At 47.3% G+C, this 16631-nt stretch overlaps 1 protein-coding gene across 1 annotated transcript in view; it reads left to right on the forward strand.

The window, feature by feature from the left end:
• Positions 1-16631, forward strand: part of LOC135205452 (protein lin-37 homolog) — an 82492-nt gene that overhangs the window by 65154 nt on the left and 707 nt on the right. Inside the window, exon 5 of the mRNA XM_064236056.1 lies at positions 7748-7893. Within this exon, the coding sequence (XP_064092126.1) occupies positions 7748-7893 (146 nt within the window). The remainder of the gene's footprint in view (positions 1-7747; positions 7894-16631) is intronic.

Below are 16631 nucleotides of genomic sequence, written 5' to 3' on the forward strand. Positions count from 1 at the left end.
AATCAAGAAAGCAAAAGTTTTGCCTTCTCCCGCTAAGTCGTGGAGAATGGAGAAAGAATGCTCTCCTTCCTCTCGTTTTGATCAAAGAGAAGAAACGACTAAAATATTGAAGGATATGCAAGAGTCTATTGCTTCTCTTGTCGGAGTTCTTTCCAGAGATCCTCCAAGAAGAAAGGATATTAATCTTCCAGTTAAGAGGTAAAAAAATCCTTACTATCAGCCTCCCAGAAAAGAAGATTCTTCTTCGGATGAGGGGTCTATTTATCACAGACCCGCGCATTCGGGGCGCGAGGCGCCAGCCAGGCGTGGAGCGCCAGTCAACCGCAAAGAGCTAGCAGCTAAGCGCGAGGGGCCAGCCAGGCGCGTAGAGCCAGCCAGGCGCGATGTGCCAGCCAGGCGCGAAGCGCTAACCAGGCGCTATCCGACATCAGGACATGATGATTCAGATAAGGACTACTCTTCAGAACATCCTTTAACTATTAAGAGAAGTTTCTCTAAGGAAACGACTGGAGCGCCAGCCGCGCGCGAGACGCTAGCCAGACGCGATGCGCAAGCCGCGCGCGAGGATTCGACCAAGTGTGATGAGACAGCCAGGCGCGAAGCGCCAGTCAGCCGCAAAGCGCCAACCGGGCGCGAAGCGCCAGCCAGGCGAGAAGCGCCAGCCAGGCGAGAAGCGCCAGCCAGGCGAGAAGCGCCAGCCAGGCGCAAAGCGCCAGACTGCCGAGAAGCGCCAGACTGCCGCGAAGCGCCAGCCAGACGCGAAGCGCCAACCAGGCGCGAAGCACTAACCGAGCGCGAGGCGCCAGCCGCGCAAGAGGAGCCAACCAGGCTCGAAGCGCTAGCCGAGCGCGAGGCGCCAGCCGCGCGAGAGGAGTCAACCGAGCGTGAAGCGCCAGCCAGGCGCAAGGCGCCAGCTGAACGGGAAGAGCTGGAAGAGCGAGAAGTTGTAAGGAGTAACAGAAGATCCTTATTGAGGCATGTGATGTCTTCAGATAGCGAGTCTCCTACAAATAGAAGCCCTAATTCAAGGAAGCAACCTAGTACATTGAAGGTTACAGTTTCGACTTCAATGTCTAAGAATGATTTAGTGGAAAGGAAAGGGAGAGCTTCTAGATCTGTTAGTCTTTCTCCTTCTAGGAGTATTTCTCCTAAAGGGAATAGATCTTCTATGATGGAGTTGGATGAAGTGTCGGAGGAAGAAACCCCGAACAATGAGGGGGTATCTAATTATAAAGTGTTAGCCTCTCTTCTCCTTCAAGAATTTGGAGACTCTCTAAGCCCTGCAGCTCCTCCTTCTCCAAGATCTCTGTTCTCGAGTACGAAGATTCCTAAATCTTCTTCGTATTTGAAAATGAAGCCAGCCATATCAATGAAAAAGGCTATTCAATCATTGAATAATTGGTTGAAGGTGAAGAAGGAAGCTCAAAAGAGTTTTTTGCTCTCCTCCATGTAAGCTAGGAGGTAGGAGAGGGATATGGTATAGGACAGAAGTAGTGATGGGGCTTATGCTTCCATCTTCCGCAGTGGCGGATTTTTCGAGTTTGGTTGAAGCATCAAGGAGACATGCTTTGAACACAGCTAAAGCATATTTAAGCATGTCAGAATTGGATCAGCACCTTAAGGGACTTTTCCATGTACTAGAAGTATTTAACTTCTTGGATTGGTCCCTTGGAGTGCTGGCCAAGAAGGCAAATGAACCAAACTTTTTGGAGCCTGAAGTGTTACATTGCATGTTATCCTGCATGGATAAGGCAGTTCAAGATGGTTCGGGAGAATTGTCATCTCTATTTGGATCAGGAGTAGTGAAGAAGAGATCATTATTTGGTTCATTTCTAACCAAAGCGGTATCTCCTTCACAAAGGTCAGCCTTTTGTACGCTCCTCTCTTGGATCACCTTTTTCCTTCACACTTGGTGAAGGAGATTTCAAAGTCGCTTGCTGAAAAGGCAACCCAAGATCTATTAGTGCAATCCTCCAAGAAAACGAGACCAGCAGTACCAGTGGCGAGAAAGACTACTCGTACTCCGGTAGTGCCCTTTCGGAGAGGTTCCACCTCTCGTCCTCCAACAAAAAGGAAGACAGCAGAAAAGCGAGGAAGGTCCTCCTTTCGGTCTTTCAAGAGAGCAAAATAGCAGCGAAGTCCTCCAAACATCTGTAGGGGCCAGACTCCTAAACTTCGTAGGAGCTTGGGCGATAAGGAAAGCCGATCCTTGGACGCTAGCAGTCTTGGGGAAAGGTTACATTATACCATTTCAAGACAAACCACCTTTGTCAAATTCCCCAAAGGAACTGTCGGCGAAGTACAAGGACCCTGTTCTGAGAGAGACACTTCTTCAGATGGTGATAGGAATGAAGGACAAAGAGGCAATAGAAGAGGTTCAGGATCCTTCCTCTCCGGGGTTTTACAACCGCCTATTTTTAGTACCAAAGGCATCTGGAGGATGGAGGCCAGTCTTGGACGTGAGCATCCTGAACAAGTATGTGGAAAAGAAAAAGTTCTCGATGGAGACTTCTGCCTCGGTACTCTCAGCCCTGCGAAGAGGAGACTGGATGGTCTCTCTAGACCTGCAGGATGCCTATTTTCACGTTCCTATTCACCCGTCATCAAAGAAGTATCTCAGGTTTGTGATACAAGGGTAGGTCTACCAGTTCAGGGCCTTGTGCTTCGGCCTCTCCACGGCTCCACAGGTATTTACGTACCTGATGGGGAACGTAGCCAGATGGCTACACCTGAAAGGCATAAGCGTCTCTCTTTGCCTAGACAATTGGCTGATAAGAGCAAAATCCCAGGAACAATGTTTGGAGGATCTGAAGAAGACACTCGAATTGACAAAATCGTTAGGACTTCTCGTGAATCTCGAGAAATCGCAGATGATCCCCAGTCAGGACTTAGTCTATTTGGGGATTCAGATGAATTCTCGGGATTTTCGGGTTTTCCCGTCCCAAGAAAGGATTCTTCGAGGGATTCAGAAAGTGACATCCTTTCTAAAGAAGGACAGGAGTTCAGCCAGGGAGTGGCTGAGCCTTCTAGGGACTCTTTCTTCCCTGGAGCAACTTGTGTCACTAGGAAGACTTCATCTGCGGCCTCTTCAATTCTTCCTAAAGAAATCATGGACTTGGAAGAAGGGCCATCTGTCGGACACTTTTCCGGTAACAATAGAGGCGAAGAAACACCTAAAGTGGTGGCTACTCCCACTCAAAAAGAACGAGGGAGTGTCCCTAGAGGTTCGGAACCCAAACCAAATCTTGTTCTCAGACGCTTCAGAGACGGGATGGGGAGCGACTCTAGGGGCAAGAGAAGTCTCTGGCAAATGGAAGAAAGAACAAAAGGACTGGCATATAAATGCCAAAGAACTATATGCTATATGCAGTGTTTCTGGCATTAAAATTCTTCGAGTCAGAAGTAAAAAATCAAGTGATGCAAGTCAACGCAGACAACACCACGGCGTTGGCTTATATCAAAAAGCAAGGGGGGACGCACTCGTTTTCCCTATTCGAGATAACGAAGGATCTGTTGACATGGACGGAGGAGAGGAATATCACCCTCCTGACCAGATTTGTAAAAGGGGAAAGGAATGTCAGAGCAGACAGGCTCAGCAGGACAAACCAAGTTCTCCCCACCGAGTGGACTCTGCACGAACAAGTCTGCCAAAGTCTTTGGAACCTGTGGGGAAGACCGCAGATAGATTTATTTGCGACGTTCCTTTCAAAAAGGATAGAGAACTTCTGCTCCTTAGTAGAAGACCCGAGAGCGATAGCGGTGGATGCCATGCTACTGGAGTGGTCGGGACTCGACGCTTACGCTTTCCCTCCATTCAAGTTGCTAGAAGTAGTAATGAAGAAGTTCGTAGCATCAACAGGGACGAGACTAACTCTCATCGCCCCGTTTTGGCCATCCCAAGATTGGTTCACAGAGGTACAGGAATGGACAGTAGACTACCCAAGATCTCTTCCAAACAGGATAGATCTTCTCAGACAACCCCACTTCGAGAGGTTCCATCAAAACCTCCCCGCTCTCGCTCTGACTGCCTTTCGACTATCGAAAGATTGGTTAGAGCAAGAGGCTTTTCAAGCAAGGCTTCGAAAGCAATTGCTAGAGCCCGAAGATCGTCAACTATTCGGGTCTACCAATCGAAGTGGGATGTGTTCAGAAGATGGTGTAGGAAGAATAAACTGTCCTCCTCTGATACCTCTGTGACCAATATAGCAGATTTTCTGTTATTCCTGAGAGAAGAATCCAATCTTTCCGTGTCTACCATAAGGGGATACCGAAGTATGCTCTCAGCGGTATTTAGAAATAGAGGTTTGAACTTAGCAGAGGATAAAGATTTGCACGATCTAATAAGATCGTTCGAAACTTCAAAATCTATATCCGCAATTACTCCAAGCTGGAATCTGGATGTTGTACTCAAATTCCTTACATCGGAAAAATTTGAACCTCCCGACCGTGCCTTGTTCAGAGACTGGACGAGAAAGTGTATTTTTCTCATAGCCTTAGCTACGGCTAAGAGAATAAGTGAAATCCATGCCCTAGATTCCCGGGTGGGTTTTAAGAAAGACGCAGCCCATGTCTTTCCAAACTCTATTTTTTGGCAAAAAATGAAAACCCTTCGAAACCCTGGCCAAGGAGTTTTGAAGTAAAAAGTCTTTCAACATTAGTAGGAGACGAGATTGAAAGAACTTTATGCCCAGTTAGAGCTCTTAGGTTCTATCTTAAAAAGAAAGAAGAGCTGCGGGCATGTAAACAAAGTTTATGGTGCGCAGTTCGGGACACGAAAAGGCCAATGTCCAAGAATGCGCTAGCGTATTTTATTAGAAGTGTGATTAAGGAGGCTCATAGCGAATGTGCAGAGGAGTCCTTTAAAATATTACAAGTTAAGGCTCATGAGGTAAGAGCCGTGGCAACATCATTATCTTTCCAAAAGAATATGTCCATGAAGGATATTATTAATGCGACCTATTGGAGATGCAACTCGGTATTCGCATCCCACTATCTTAGAGATGTTAAAGTTACCTATGACAAGTGCTTCTCTCTAGGTCCTTTTGTGTCTGCGGATACAGTGCTGGGACTGAGGACGCATACCGATCCTTAACTTTTAATAAAAGTCTAATATTTCCAAACCATACCTTTGGGATGGGCTCTAAATTTCTTACCTGACGGTTAGATGTTGCACAGGCGGCCATGACCTTGTTTAGGTAAGGAACTGTGAGTTTATCTTACAGGATAGGCTTGGATAGAGACTGTGTCTTTGATTACGTAAATCTCCACTTTTGAGGCAGGTTTGTGGCTTACTGCTGGTAAGAGTGCTTGGTGTCGCACAGGCGGCCGTGGCCTTTGCCAGTAAGGAGCTAGAAATGTGCCTTTTAAAAGGAGTGGTACTAAAGACCTTGTCTAAATTCGTACATGAACCTCACTTTTTGAGACAGTATCAAGATTTTCTGCTGACAGGAGTACTTGATGTCGCACAGGCGGCCTTTAGTGCTTTTGACGGTAAGAGAATGTGAATAGGTCTTAGAAGCGAGGTAGTATAAAATAAAATTATTTTTGTTTATTTTTATTTACTTTTATTTATTTTTCATAGAAGATTATGTGTAAAGTATTGGTTGTTTTTGGTTGTTTGCAAGGAGTTCGGAGATGACTCATTGCAATCTTAGAAATAACATTTTGTTAGGTTAAGGTGATCGGGATCGGGATTGTGCTCCTTAGGAAAAAGGTTCTTGTCATATAAGTGGATTGAAACCCTTTGACATAGCCCTTATAGGATCGGCCAAGTAAGTGGATAAGACCCCTTTGGCAGACCTACAAGAACTCTTAGCAATAGATCAATATCTTGCTGAGGCTTTTGAGACTAAGCAGACTCCTGGGCATTAACCATGAAGTCTTCAGTCTAAACAGGTAGGAATCAAGGTTTTATTTAATTATTACCTACAACGATTGTTGTGATTTCTGTTTAAATCAGTTATTAGCTACCAGCCCGAGAAGAGTCTACTTGAGACTCAGAGGTCTGGAAAAACTAACACCTATTAATAATAAGTTATTAGCTGTCTTTTCCCTCCTCCAATGGTGTGAATCAGCTATGTATATATCTGACAGGTAAGTTGAATGTATAAAAATGATATTGTTATGATACAATAAAGTTTTATACATACTTACCTGGCAGATATATACAATTAAATGGCCCACCCAGCCTCCCCTCAGGAGACAGATGGTGTAGAAAAAATCTGATGGAAAACGGGAGTGATTCCTATTCCTGCCACCCAGCGGCAGCGCGGTGGATCACCTGACCTACCTGTAGCGTGTGCGCGAAATTCGAAATTCTGTCGGCGCGACGGAGTCAATAGCTATGTATATCTTCCAGGTAAGTATGTATAAAACTTTATTGTATCATAACAATATCATTTCTCCCCAAAATAGCAGCTCACTCTCCTCTTTTAAATGTTTTTCTTAAGAAAGATACAAAGCACATTGAGAGTAAGATAATTTAATTTGCATATGGTTTTGTTTGATGCTTTTTTATCTATCAGTGTGCTCATTCTTTGGTTACAAGTTACATATCAGTGAAAAGTTGTTGAGAAAGTGTCCTATATAGACATACAATTGAATTTTTGTGAATACTAATAAGCATTGCAGTACTATTAGGCTTGTGAATATAAGAAAGGAATCCACATAGAAAACAGGAATTCCCTGTGTGGAAGCTTTCATGAAGATGAGATAATGCTATGCCAGGTTTAACTTTGGCTTAAATATAAAGGATTAGTGTACATTATTGCTGATTGTATGTATTACATTTCATTAAAAAAGCTTACTTGTGCCTAACCTTGCTGTGAGCAGTTCCTTGGAACACTCACTTGCCCAAGTATCTTTTGGGAAGTGCTTCTGTTATTTGTGCTCGATAAGCCTTTAAATGTTGAACTTGATTATAGGCTAGTTCCAGGGTGGAAAAAAAAAGGAAATTATACCTGACCAGGAAATCCTTAAAATCAATGTGTAGTTCACCCCAGAAATCCCACCTTGGAATCTTGGAGCATAACTGGCAGAATACTGAGTTGCAAGCTCTGGCAAGGTAGCCATTGATGTTCCATTTTGATAGGGAGTGTTAACAACATAGCTTTGATTACCTGAAACAGCTCTTGGCCTTTGGCCAAAATTTTATATTTCAATTCCTAATATGAAACTCACAAGGAACTTGTCTCTATAGGGGGTTAGTGCTCTCAGTGCACCTCATACCGTGCACAGTAGGCATTACTTAAGGTTCTTTGCAATGTCTCTTTGGCCCCTAGCTGCAATCCTTTCCAGCCCTTTACTGTACCTCCTTTCATATTCCCTTTCTTCCACCTTATTTTCCACCCTCTCCTAACAATTGATTCTTGGTACAACTGTGAGGTTTTCCTCCTGTTAAAAATTTCAAATAATTTTACTGTCAGTTTCTGTTGAAGTGCTGAATGGGCTCTTACATGCCAGCATTTAGCCTTTGACCTAAATCCTATATTGCATTCTAGACAAGGACTTCTATAATATCATTTACAATAACCAAGTATGCATTGAGCAGCTTATGCAACAAGTTGGCAACAGCTTTACATAAATAAATCAACAAGGAAGTTTGGATAATTTAACTGATGAGTGTTTTCAGCTAACACTGTTGTGTTCTTGGCAGTGAAGCATGATTAAAGAAAGTGTTTTCAATTATGTAATGAAAGTTATTTTAAATACATTGTAATTTTATTAATTTTTGCTCTTTAATTTTCAGAATCCTGATAATACCCCTGTTGGAGTGTTGTTGACAGAACACTTAAAGAGATGGCGTCAAATTCGAAATCTGTGGAAAAATACATCCAGAATTAATGATCAACGCTACCTTAGTTCGTATAACATATTAAAAACTATGTTTGACAGGTAATGTGCTAGTACATAATTGGTTGAAATTTGAATATGTAGTGTTTTGTGTTCAGATGTAATGCACACAGTATATACAGATATTTTTTACCTGACATCTACAACATTTTCATAGACGAACTGGCTGCAGCTGGATAAAAGATTCTAGTTTTTTCTTGTCTTTGCAAAAGACAGAAAACTTCCAAGTAATTTCATAAAGACACCTGCAAAACCAGTCTAATGAGATGAATAGGTATATGAAATATGTTGTAAACAGGGATGAGACTAGAAGTCAGAAAAGATACAAAGGGAAGAGGGAAGCAGTATAATGCAAATAGTATAGTTAAATAAGATTCCTGGAACGTCCTATAAAATCATTGGCGAAACTGGTGAAGGAAGGATTGATAAAACTATTCAAGTCAACTATGTATTGTAAGTTTAACATTCTGATAAAGAAATTTACAACAGATGTTGTCTATGATGTAGCAATGTCATATCTTTTTCTTAGTATTCTATTGTATTTCTCAGCTTTCCTTTTATTTAGTTTGATTGTTATCCTTATAGCTAGTTTTAATATATTCTGTTACTTCTTCTTGTATGAATTCCTCTACCCCCACCCAGTATTTACCTACATGATGAAAAGTGTAAAGAATAAAGTTACAAGATAATGTCCTGCTTTCATGAGTACTGGATATACTAGGGACCTGCCTGTAAAGATCAGAAATACCTTTATTCAATTAAATATATGTGGCATTAAATTTGTATGGCTGTCTGGTTCCCCCTTACACTTGAGAATTAATAATCATGGGAATCTGTGGTGATAATTTTGATAACAATGGCTGTCACAACAAATATGATAATACAGTATACATTTAAAAAGACGTACCTTTAAACATGCTAATATCATTATTCTTGATGATGTTATTGATAATGATAGTTGACTAGAGGTAAAAAGTTCTTATATTGTAAAGTTGAAAAATGCTTATCTGTGGACTTTATGATGGAGTTAATAATAGTTCATCAACCTCAGTATTAATAAAACTTTTATTCCTCATGAATTGTTTTGACAATGGTTGAACTAGTAATAAATATGTTAATTTTAATGAATATTTACATAATTTTATAAGATTTGATTAATACTGTAATACTGCTCTTAATATGGATAATTTAGTAAGATTTGTTAAAGGAAAAAATCTTGGATATAGATAGCAAATGTACAAAATTAGTTGATTATGTTAAAACAATAGTTGTTCCGATACGAATACAAACCATCGGTCCTTTACAATAGGAATGTAACTTGCGGCAGCTGGAACCGGTCGTAAGCAATGTCCGACAGTCCGCGCACCGCGCAACTGGGAGGTGAAGATCCACTTTGCTTTCGGCCATGCTGGTTGGCAGATGTGTTCTCCACCTCTCTCTGCCCGCCTTTTGTCGTATGCTTTGTCTCTCAAACTTGGTTTGCTGTGTAGTGTGATTGAAAATACTACTGTAAGTACGTGTGTGTATTTTTATTAACATTGGTGAATAAGGGATTCCCATGAGCTGGAGATTTCCCCACGCCCCCCCATCAGCAGCAGAGTGTGCCCTGGTGTGGAGGGCCGTAAGTGTGGGGCCTTCCGCTCGTTTCCTGAAGTGGATACTCATGATTTGTGTGCTCGGTGCCGAGGGCGCGAATGCTCTCGTGCCGAGCCTTGTAATTTATGTGTATCTTGGTTGGAGGAGCAGTGGGTGCGATATGAGGGGAGGAGGAAGCGACGTAAGGCTGCCAGGGAGTCCTCGGAAGGTTCTCCGGCGACTCCCTTCGTCATAGACACGTCGTCTTCCTTCCTGCCGCCATCTCAGCTCCCGTATATGGCTCCTTCCCCTTCGGGGGGGGGGGTCTCGCTCCTTCTCTTCGCCCGATCCGTCGAGCATGGGGGAGGGGGCGAGGTACCCCGACATCCAGCTGTACTCGGGGTCTTCCGTTCGTTCGGGGTGGGACTTGTCCCCCCCCCCCCGGCGAGGGGGAACTACTAACCCGACCTTTGCCTCCTCAGGTGCTCCTGCTGTGGGCGACGACCTCGGCCAAATATGGTTCTTGCTGGACCTCCAGGGGACACAGTGTGTTCGGGGGCTGTTGCATCACCTGGCGGGTGCTGCTCCGGTCACACATGGACCGGTGACCACCACCACTACCACAGTCTCGACCCCGGGGTATGCCGCCCCTCCTCACCTTGTGTACACCTGGCTCCGTCCTGGATGGAGGGCCTGACGTCTGTCCTGAGGAAGCTGACGAAGAAGAAGAGGAAGGTGTCGTCGTCGTCTTCGTCGTCGCCTGCTGCCGCTTCTTCCCCTTCGACTTCCAAGGCTTCACAGTCGAGGAAGAAGAAGGCAGCCTCCTCCCCCCCTAAGAAGTCTCCTTCGGGAACTTATAAGGGCCCGTCTCACTCTGGTGTGACGGGGGGTTCTTCCGCTGGTCCTCCCGCTCCTTCGGGAGCGGGCCCCGTCTCTCAAGGAAGAAGTAGACGGGAATGAGAGGGGTACCGGCTAACACCGGTACTTCCTCACCTGGTGCTAGGGGTTCTGCCGTTACACCAGGTTCCGTCTCGGCCTCTTGTTCGCGAGAGGTACAGAGTGTACGGTTGCCTGCGGGTGACCGTACAGCCAAGGCTCAGGCTTCCGAGTTCACTCGGCGCCAGGACCAAGGCACGGAGCGGAAGACTGGCGAGGGTCGCTCAGGTGACTCCCGCCAGGCCAGCGATCGCTCTCGTGGCGATCCGCAGGTGACCAGGGTTGACGCGACTGTCCCAGACCGGTTGCGGCCTGAGGCTAGCAAGAGGTCCCCTCGGTCGCTGGAACCAGCCGGGCGGCTCGACGTGCCGTGAGGACTGGCACCGCTCTCACCGCGACAGTTGTCTCTGCAGGTCCCCTGACTGCCGCTCCCTCTGGGACCCGGTGGGTAGGGGGACCAGCAGCAGCTCCTCTGACGTACGGGACCGGAGCCGCTGTTCTTGGTCCAGCCGCTTTCCCCAGGAGAGCCGCGTGACCAGGCCAGCAGCTCGATCCCCCTTGAGGGTTGGCGATCGCCTGCAGCCCCCCAAGCACGCCGGTTCTGCCGGTGGGCATGGGGGGAGCGTCAGGTCTTCCTCCCCGATCCATTCAACTTCCTCGGGTCACACCGGGAAGAGCGAGGCGATCCGGAGTGATCGTGAGGCGCTCCTCACGGTCCAACCACGACGCCCTACGAGCCAGGCATGGTCTTAGGACTGACCAGGTCGTATGCGCAAGTAGCAGGAGGAGACTGGGAGGGGTCTATCGCAGTTCCTCCTTCCAAAGGAGGGACTCGAGAGGTGTTCTTGTTGGAGGGACTTGACGGTCCTACTCCTCAAGAGGCAGTCACTCCCGAGATCCAGAGGTCGTTTGCAGAGGTTATTGTGTTGATTCGTCAGCACAACGACCTCGGGGAAGGATTGCCGCTCCCACCTTCTGAGCCCACGTCCTGGCTCGAGTCGTTCTGGGGTCCTAAGAAGGAACCCAAGACGACGGTGGGTCTGCCACGATCAGCTCTGGCTGACTCAGTGCTGGGCCAGGTGGACTCTCTTGTCTCCGGACAGGAGGGTTCGCTACGGTCCGGCAGGTCTTCCAAGCTACTTCCTCCGCCTCTACTGCGACAGAGGAGATTGTATGTGCCATCGGAGGATCCTATGCCACCCAAACAGGTTAACCCGGAGCTAGCTAGGCTAACTCCAGGGGTGTCTCTGCAGCAGCTCCTGTCGGAGAACTTATGGTTCTCGCAGCAAGAGGCACTTGCACTGGAATCCACCGCCATTCCAGGCAGTCTCCTGTTAGACCTGTGGTCCCTCACGGTGTCTAAGGTCGCGTCCACCTCGGAAAACCTCTCTCCCGAAGGTGACCCGGCTTTCGGGAGACTGCGCCAGTCTGGAGGTAGAGCCATCTCCTACCTAGCCCATCAGACGGCAAACCTGTGGGCCAACCTGGTACTTCGGCGTAGGGACACAGTCCTCACCCAAGTGACCAGGGCGGCTGGGCGTGAGGCAGCATTGGGTCTTCGCAACAGACCGGTGCGGAGTTCCTCCTCTCTCTTTCCAGGAGAGATGGTGGACGCTGCGGTGGAACGACGGCGCACCGATGACAGTGACCGTCTAGTCCACCAGGCAGTCTCGAAGGCATCTGGGCAGCCTCAATCGACTGCGGCCAAGCCTAAGAGCTTGGTTAGTGCTTCCTCTGTGGCTAAGACGATTGCATTGTCGAAGCCTAGGGGAAAAACTCTGCCTTCGACTTCTTCCTGGAGCGGTCGCCCTCAGCCCTCCTCCCAGCCCTCCTCCCAGCCCTCCTTCCCACGAGGGGGAGCTGGGAAGAAGTCAAAGAGAGGCGGGAAACGCTAGGGACGGCGTTCCCCTTCACCTGCTGCCGGAAGTGGGGGGGAATGGAGACTGCACGATCTGTGCTCGACTCCATCAGGGAGAACGACTTCATGCTTTCGGTGGACTTGAAGGACGTGTATTTCCAGATACCCGTCCATCAATCCTCCAGGAAGTACCTCCGCTTCATCCTCGACGGGACGGTGTACCAATTCAGGGTACTTTGGTTCGGTCTCTCAACCGCCCCACAGGTGTTCACACGAGTGTTCACTCTGGTGTCTGCTTGGGCCCACTCATCAGGGATACGTCTTTTGAGGTATCTCGACGACTGGTTGGTCCTGGCAAGCTCCCACTTGCAGTTGCTACAGGACAGGGATCGACTTCTCGAGTTCTGCTGCGATCTGGGGATCGTGGTGAACTTCGAGAAGTCCGATCTCGAGCCCAAGCAGAGGATGAACTACCTGGGTATGCTGATCGACACAGTAGCATGGCGAGTCTTCCCCGCAGACTTGCGGATCAGCAGATTCAGGGAGGCAGCCTACCAGTTCCTGTCTCGGCAAGAACAGCCAGCTCAGCAGTGGCAAGTCGTGATCGGCCACCTGTCGTCACTCGAGAAGTTAGTCCCTCACAGGCGTCTTCACCTGCGGTCTCTCCAGTGGAGACTAAAGGAGAGTTGGTCACAGGCAAGAGACCCACTGTACTTCCCCGTGTCCCTCACGGAGGAGGTGAGGCAGGACCTAACCTGGTGGCTGGACGACAGGAACCTCTTAAAGGGAGTGCCTCTCAGCACTCCCCCCCCCCAGGGATGTTGCTGTTTTCAGACGCATCCACTGAGGGATGGGGTGCACACCTGGAGGAGGTGCTGGCTGCAGGAGTGTGGGATCGTCACGACAAGCACCTTCACATCAACGTCCTGGAGCTCAAGGCAGCGTTCCTTGCTCTCCAAGAGTTCCAGGACCGCTTGGTGGGACACTCGGTGGTGCTGATGTGCGACAACACCACAGTAGTGGCATACGTCAACAAACGGGGCCTAGTGTCCCTCCCGTGGCACCAATTGACGTTGCAGGTGCACGAGTGGGCCGTGGCCCACTCAGTAGAGCTGTCAGCCCGCTACATTCCAGGCAAGAGGAATGTAGTAGCAGACAAGCTCAGCCGTCGGGATCAGGTGATAAGGACCGAATGGTCCCTACACCCAGACGTGGCGGAAAGGCTCTTCAACCTGTGGGGGCGTCCAGTAGTGGATCTGTTCGCCACCCGGCACAACAGAAAACTTCAGGTTTTCTTCTCGGCTGTGCCGAACCCATGGGCAGCTGCAGAGGACGCTCTTCAACCCGGAAACGCTGGCTCTGCTTGCAGAAGCACCGAGAGAGATTCCCCCTTGGCACAACCTTCTCGTCCAGCCACACGTGGAATGGTACCACCAGTCAGTCCAGTCCCTACATCTTCACGGCTGGCTGTTATCCACCATCTCTTGCGAGCAAGAGGCTTTTCTCGCCGAGCAGCAACAGAGATGGCTGGGTACATCAGACAGTCTTCTGCAGCTGTGTACCAGGGAAAGTGGGCCGTCTTCTGTGGTTGGTGTCATAGACGGGGTCTATCTCGCTCTCAGAGCCACTCTTAAGCAGGTAGTGGATTTCCTCGTGTTTCTTCGCCAAGACAAGCTCCTCTCCGTCCCCACAGTCAAAGGATATAGAGCCGCCCTGTCACTAGTCCTAAAGCTGAGGGGATTGGACATCTCGAACGCGTTCGAGATCTCCTTGCCCTAGTCCTGAAACTGAGGGGAGTGGATATCTCTAATTCGTTCGAGATCTCCCTGCTTATGAGGAGCTTCGAGAGGTCTTGCCCACCCAGGGAACTAAGGCCCAGGGGTGGACATGACTCTCGTCCTTAGGAGTCTAACTCGAAGCCCCTTTGAGCCACTCCGAGAGTTGTCAGACAGGGATCTGACCCTCAAGACCCTCTTCTTGCTGGCCCTGGCATCGGCAAAGAGAGTAGGGGAACTTAATGGTCTTTCCTTCGATGTCAAGCATTCCAGGGGATGGGGATCTGTGACGCTCGATTTTGTCCCGAACTTCGTAGCGAAGACTCGGAATCCTTCAGTCCCTGATGACCAGTTCGAGTCTTTCACAATCCCCTCCCTAATGGACTTCAACGACAACTATGCGGATGAGATGCTGCTTTGTCCTGTGAGGGCACTACGGCGCTATCTGAAGAGAAGAGAACTCGGCACCTCAGGCCTGAGTGTCGACGCCTCTTCGTTAGCACCGGGGTGATCAAGAAAGAAGTATCCAAGAAAACACTTTCTGGCTGCGTGAGGTGATCAGGAGGGCTTACGAAGCTGATGATAGCAACGACATCCGTACCCTTCGTCCGAGAGCCCACGAAGTCAGAGGTATTGGTTCTTCCCTTGCGTTCCGCAAGAACTTCTCCGTGGCGCAGGTCCTGAAGGCAGGGGTCTGGTCCAACCAGACCATCTTCACCTCCTTCTACCTTCGGGATATAGCCCACAGGTCCTTGGACACTTTCCTTGGGACCCGTGGTGGCTGCTCAACACGTGTAGCTTACCCAGCACCCGAGCGGACAGAACAGCACCGCATCCTAGTGTGACTACATGAATGGACGAGTGAATGAGAGTGTGACTGGCCTTCTCTTCCCCATCTTTTTCTCTCCCTCTACCTGTGGGCAGAGGGACGCGGTCGTCACTACGCTAGAACAGGAGGCGATGCAGGTGAGCGACTCGACCGAGCCTCATCCTATCCCTTTCATTAGGGTAGCTAGGAGTGATTATCCCCCACTTCCCCCAACAAGGGGGGTGAAGTGGAAGCCAACAAGAGACAAACCCATGACTTCATATTGCCTCTTGCAATAGGAACAAGTTCTTGCTTGCTAGTTTTAAGAGGTACGCTTGCCTCCCTCTTATTACTTGGGTCCAGAGGTCTGACCATTGATCCTGCGGTACATACCCTGATCATTGGGCAGAGGCTAGGATCCCTCCCTCTGCTCTTACGACTAGGGAGGGAACCAAGGTTGAACAAACACCAGTCTGTTCATAAGACTCAGATTCCACCCACCAAGAAGTGAGTCTTCCTATTGTAAAGGACCGATGGTTTGTATTCGTATCGGAACAAATAACAATTTGTTGAAAATTGTATTTTTCCTAACTATACAAACCTGAGGTCCTTTACACATAGTCCCACCTCATGCCACCCCTCACTCTGTTTTTCCTGGGCCTAAAGCAAAGTGGATCTTCACCTCCCAGTCGCGCGGTGAGCGGACTGTCAGACAAGCAGTCAACTACCGAACTCCCTTGTTCGAAGCTTACGACCAGTTCCAGCTGCCGCAAGTTACATTCCTATTGTAAAGGACCTCAGGTTTGTTTAGTTAGGAAAAATACAATTTTCAACATTGTTATTTTGACTGTGGCCTTTTACAAGGTTTGATAATTGTCCTACTTATAAACTTCAACATCAAAACTAAAATTTATAATTTATAAGTACTCAATTGGAAAGTGTGATCATGAATTTATCGATACTCTAGATATTCTTGAAGTAATTTGTAATCCTGAGTTAATTTCTTCTAAAAATCACATACCCCAAAACAACATGAACATTATCACAAAAGTTTAGTAAAATTAGCTTTATTAATACGAAGATTGCTAAATACATTACAAATGATGTAGTATTCTGTGGTCATGTGAAGGCAGTAGGTTTAAGGATGATTTTCATGAACATATAATAACAGGCAATGTAGATAATGTTAATGATGATGTTATTAGTCTTTTAAACTTAGGGTCTAAATTTAGACCTGTACCATAATTGTTTGCAGACATGCATAAGTTATATTAAGTGGTACCTTCTTGATATAATTCACCTTTCATGCACTATACCATTCCAAAACTTCATAAGAGTCCAATAAAATTTAGATATGTTACAAGTTCAGTAAATTACATTTATAAAGAAGTAAACATTATGCTTAATTTAGATAGTGCATGTCATCTTCATTTGCATACTTAGTGACCAAATGTAAAATAAAATGATGTCATCTCCCACATCTGTTTGGGTACATAGTACAGCAAAATGTTTGGGCAGGTTTGAATAACATTTCAGATCAAACTTGAAGACTTTTGCTATAATTTGTCTCAAGAATAATCAACATCAGTGGTGGTGAGATTTTTTTAACCAAAGGCCCCTCTCCCTGTAACAAAATGGTACTTTTGGTCCCTGGCCTATATGCCAAGTTTGTCTAGTTCATTTCTGTCTGGCCTTGTACCGAATGACCACATGCCACCAAGTCAGTACGTGTAGTCCAAAACAAGTATCATAAACATATACTTGTCAGGTCCAGGTCATTGCGCTCCCACTTCTCTTAGGTAAAAGGAACTGAAAGGGTTGGTTATTG

Source organism: Macrobrachium nipponense, chromosome 24 (genome assembly GCF_015104395.2).
Source record: "Macrobrachium nipponense isolate FS-2020 chromosome 24, ASM1510439v2, whole genome shotgun sequence".
In the NCBI taxonomy this organism is placed as follows: Eukaryota; Metazoa; Arthropoda; class Malacostraca; order Decapoda; family Palaemonidae; genus Macrobrachium; species Macrobrachium nipponense.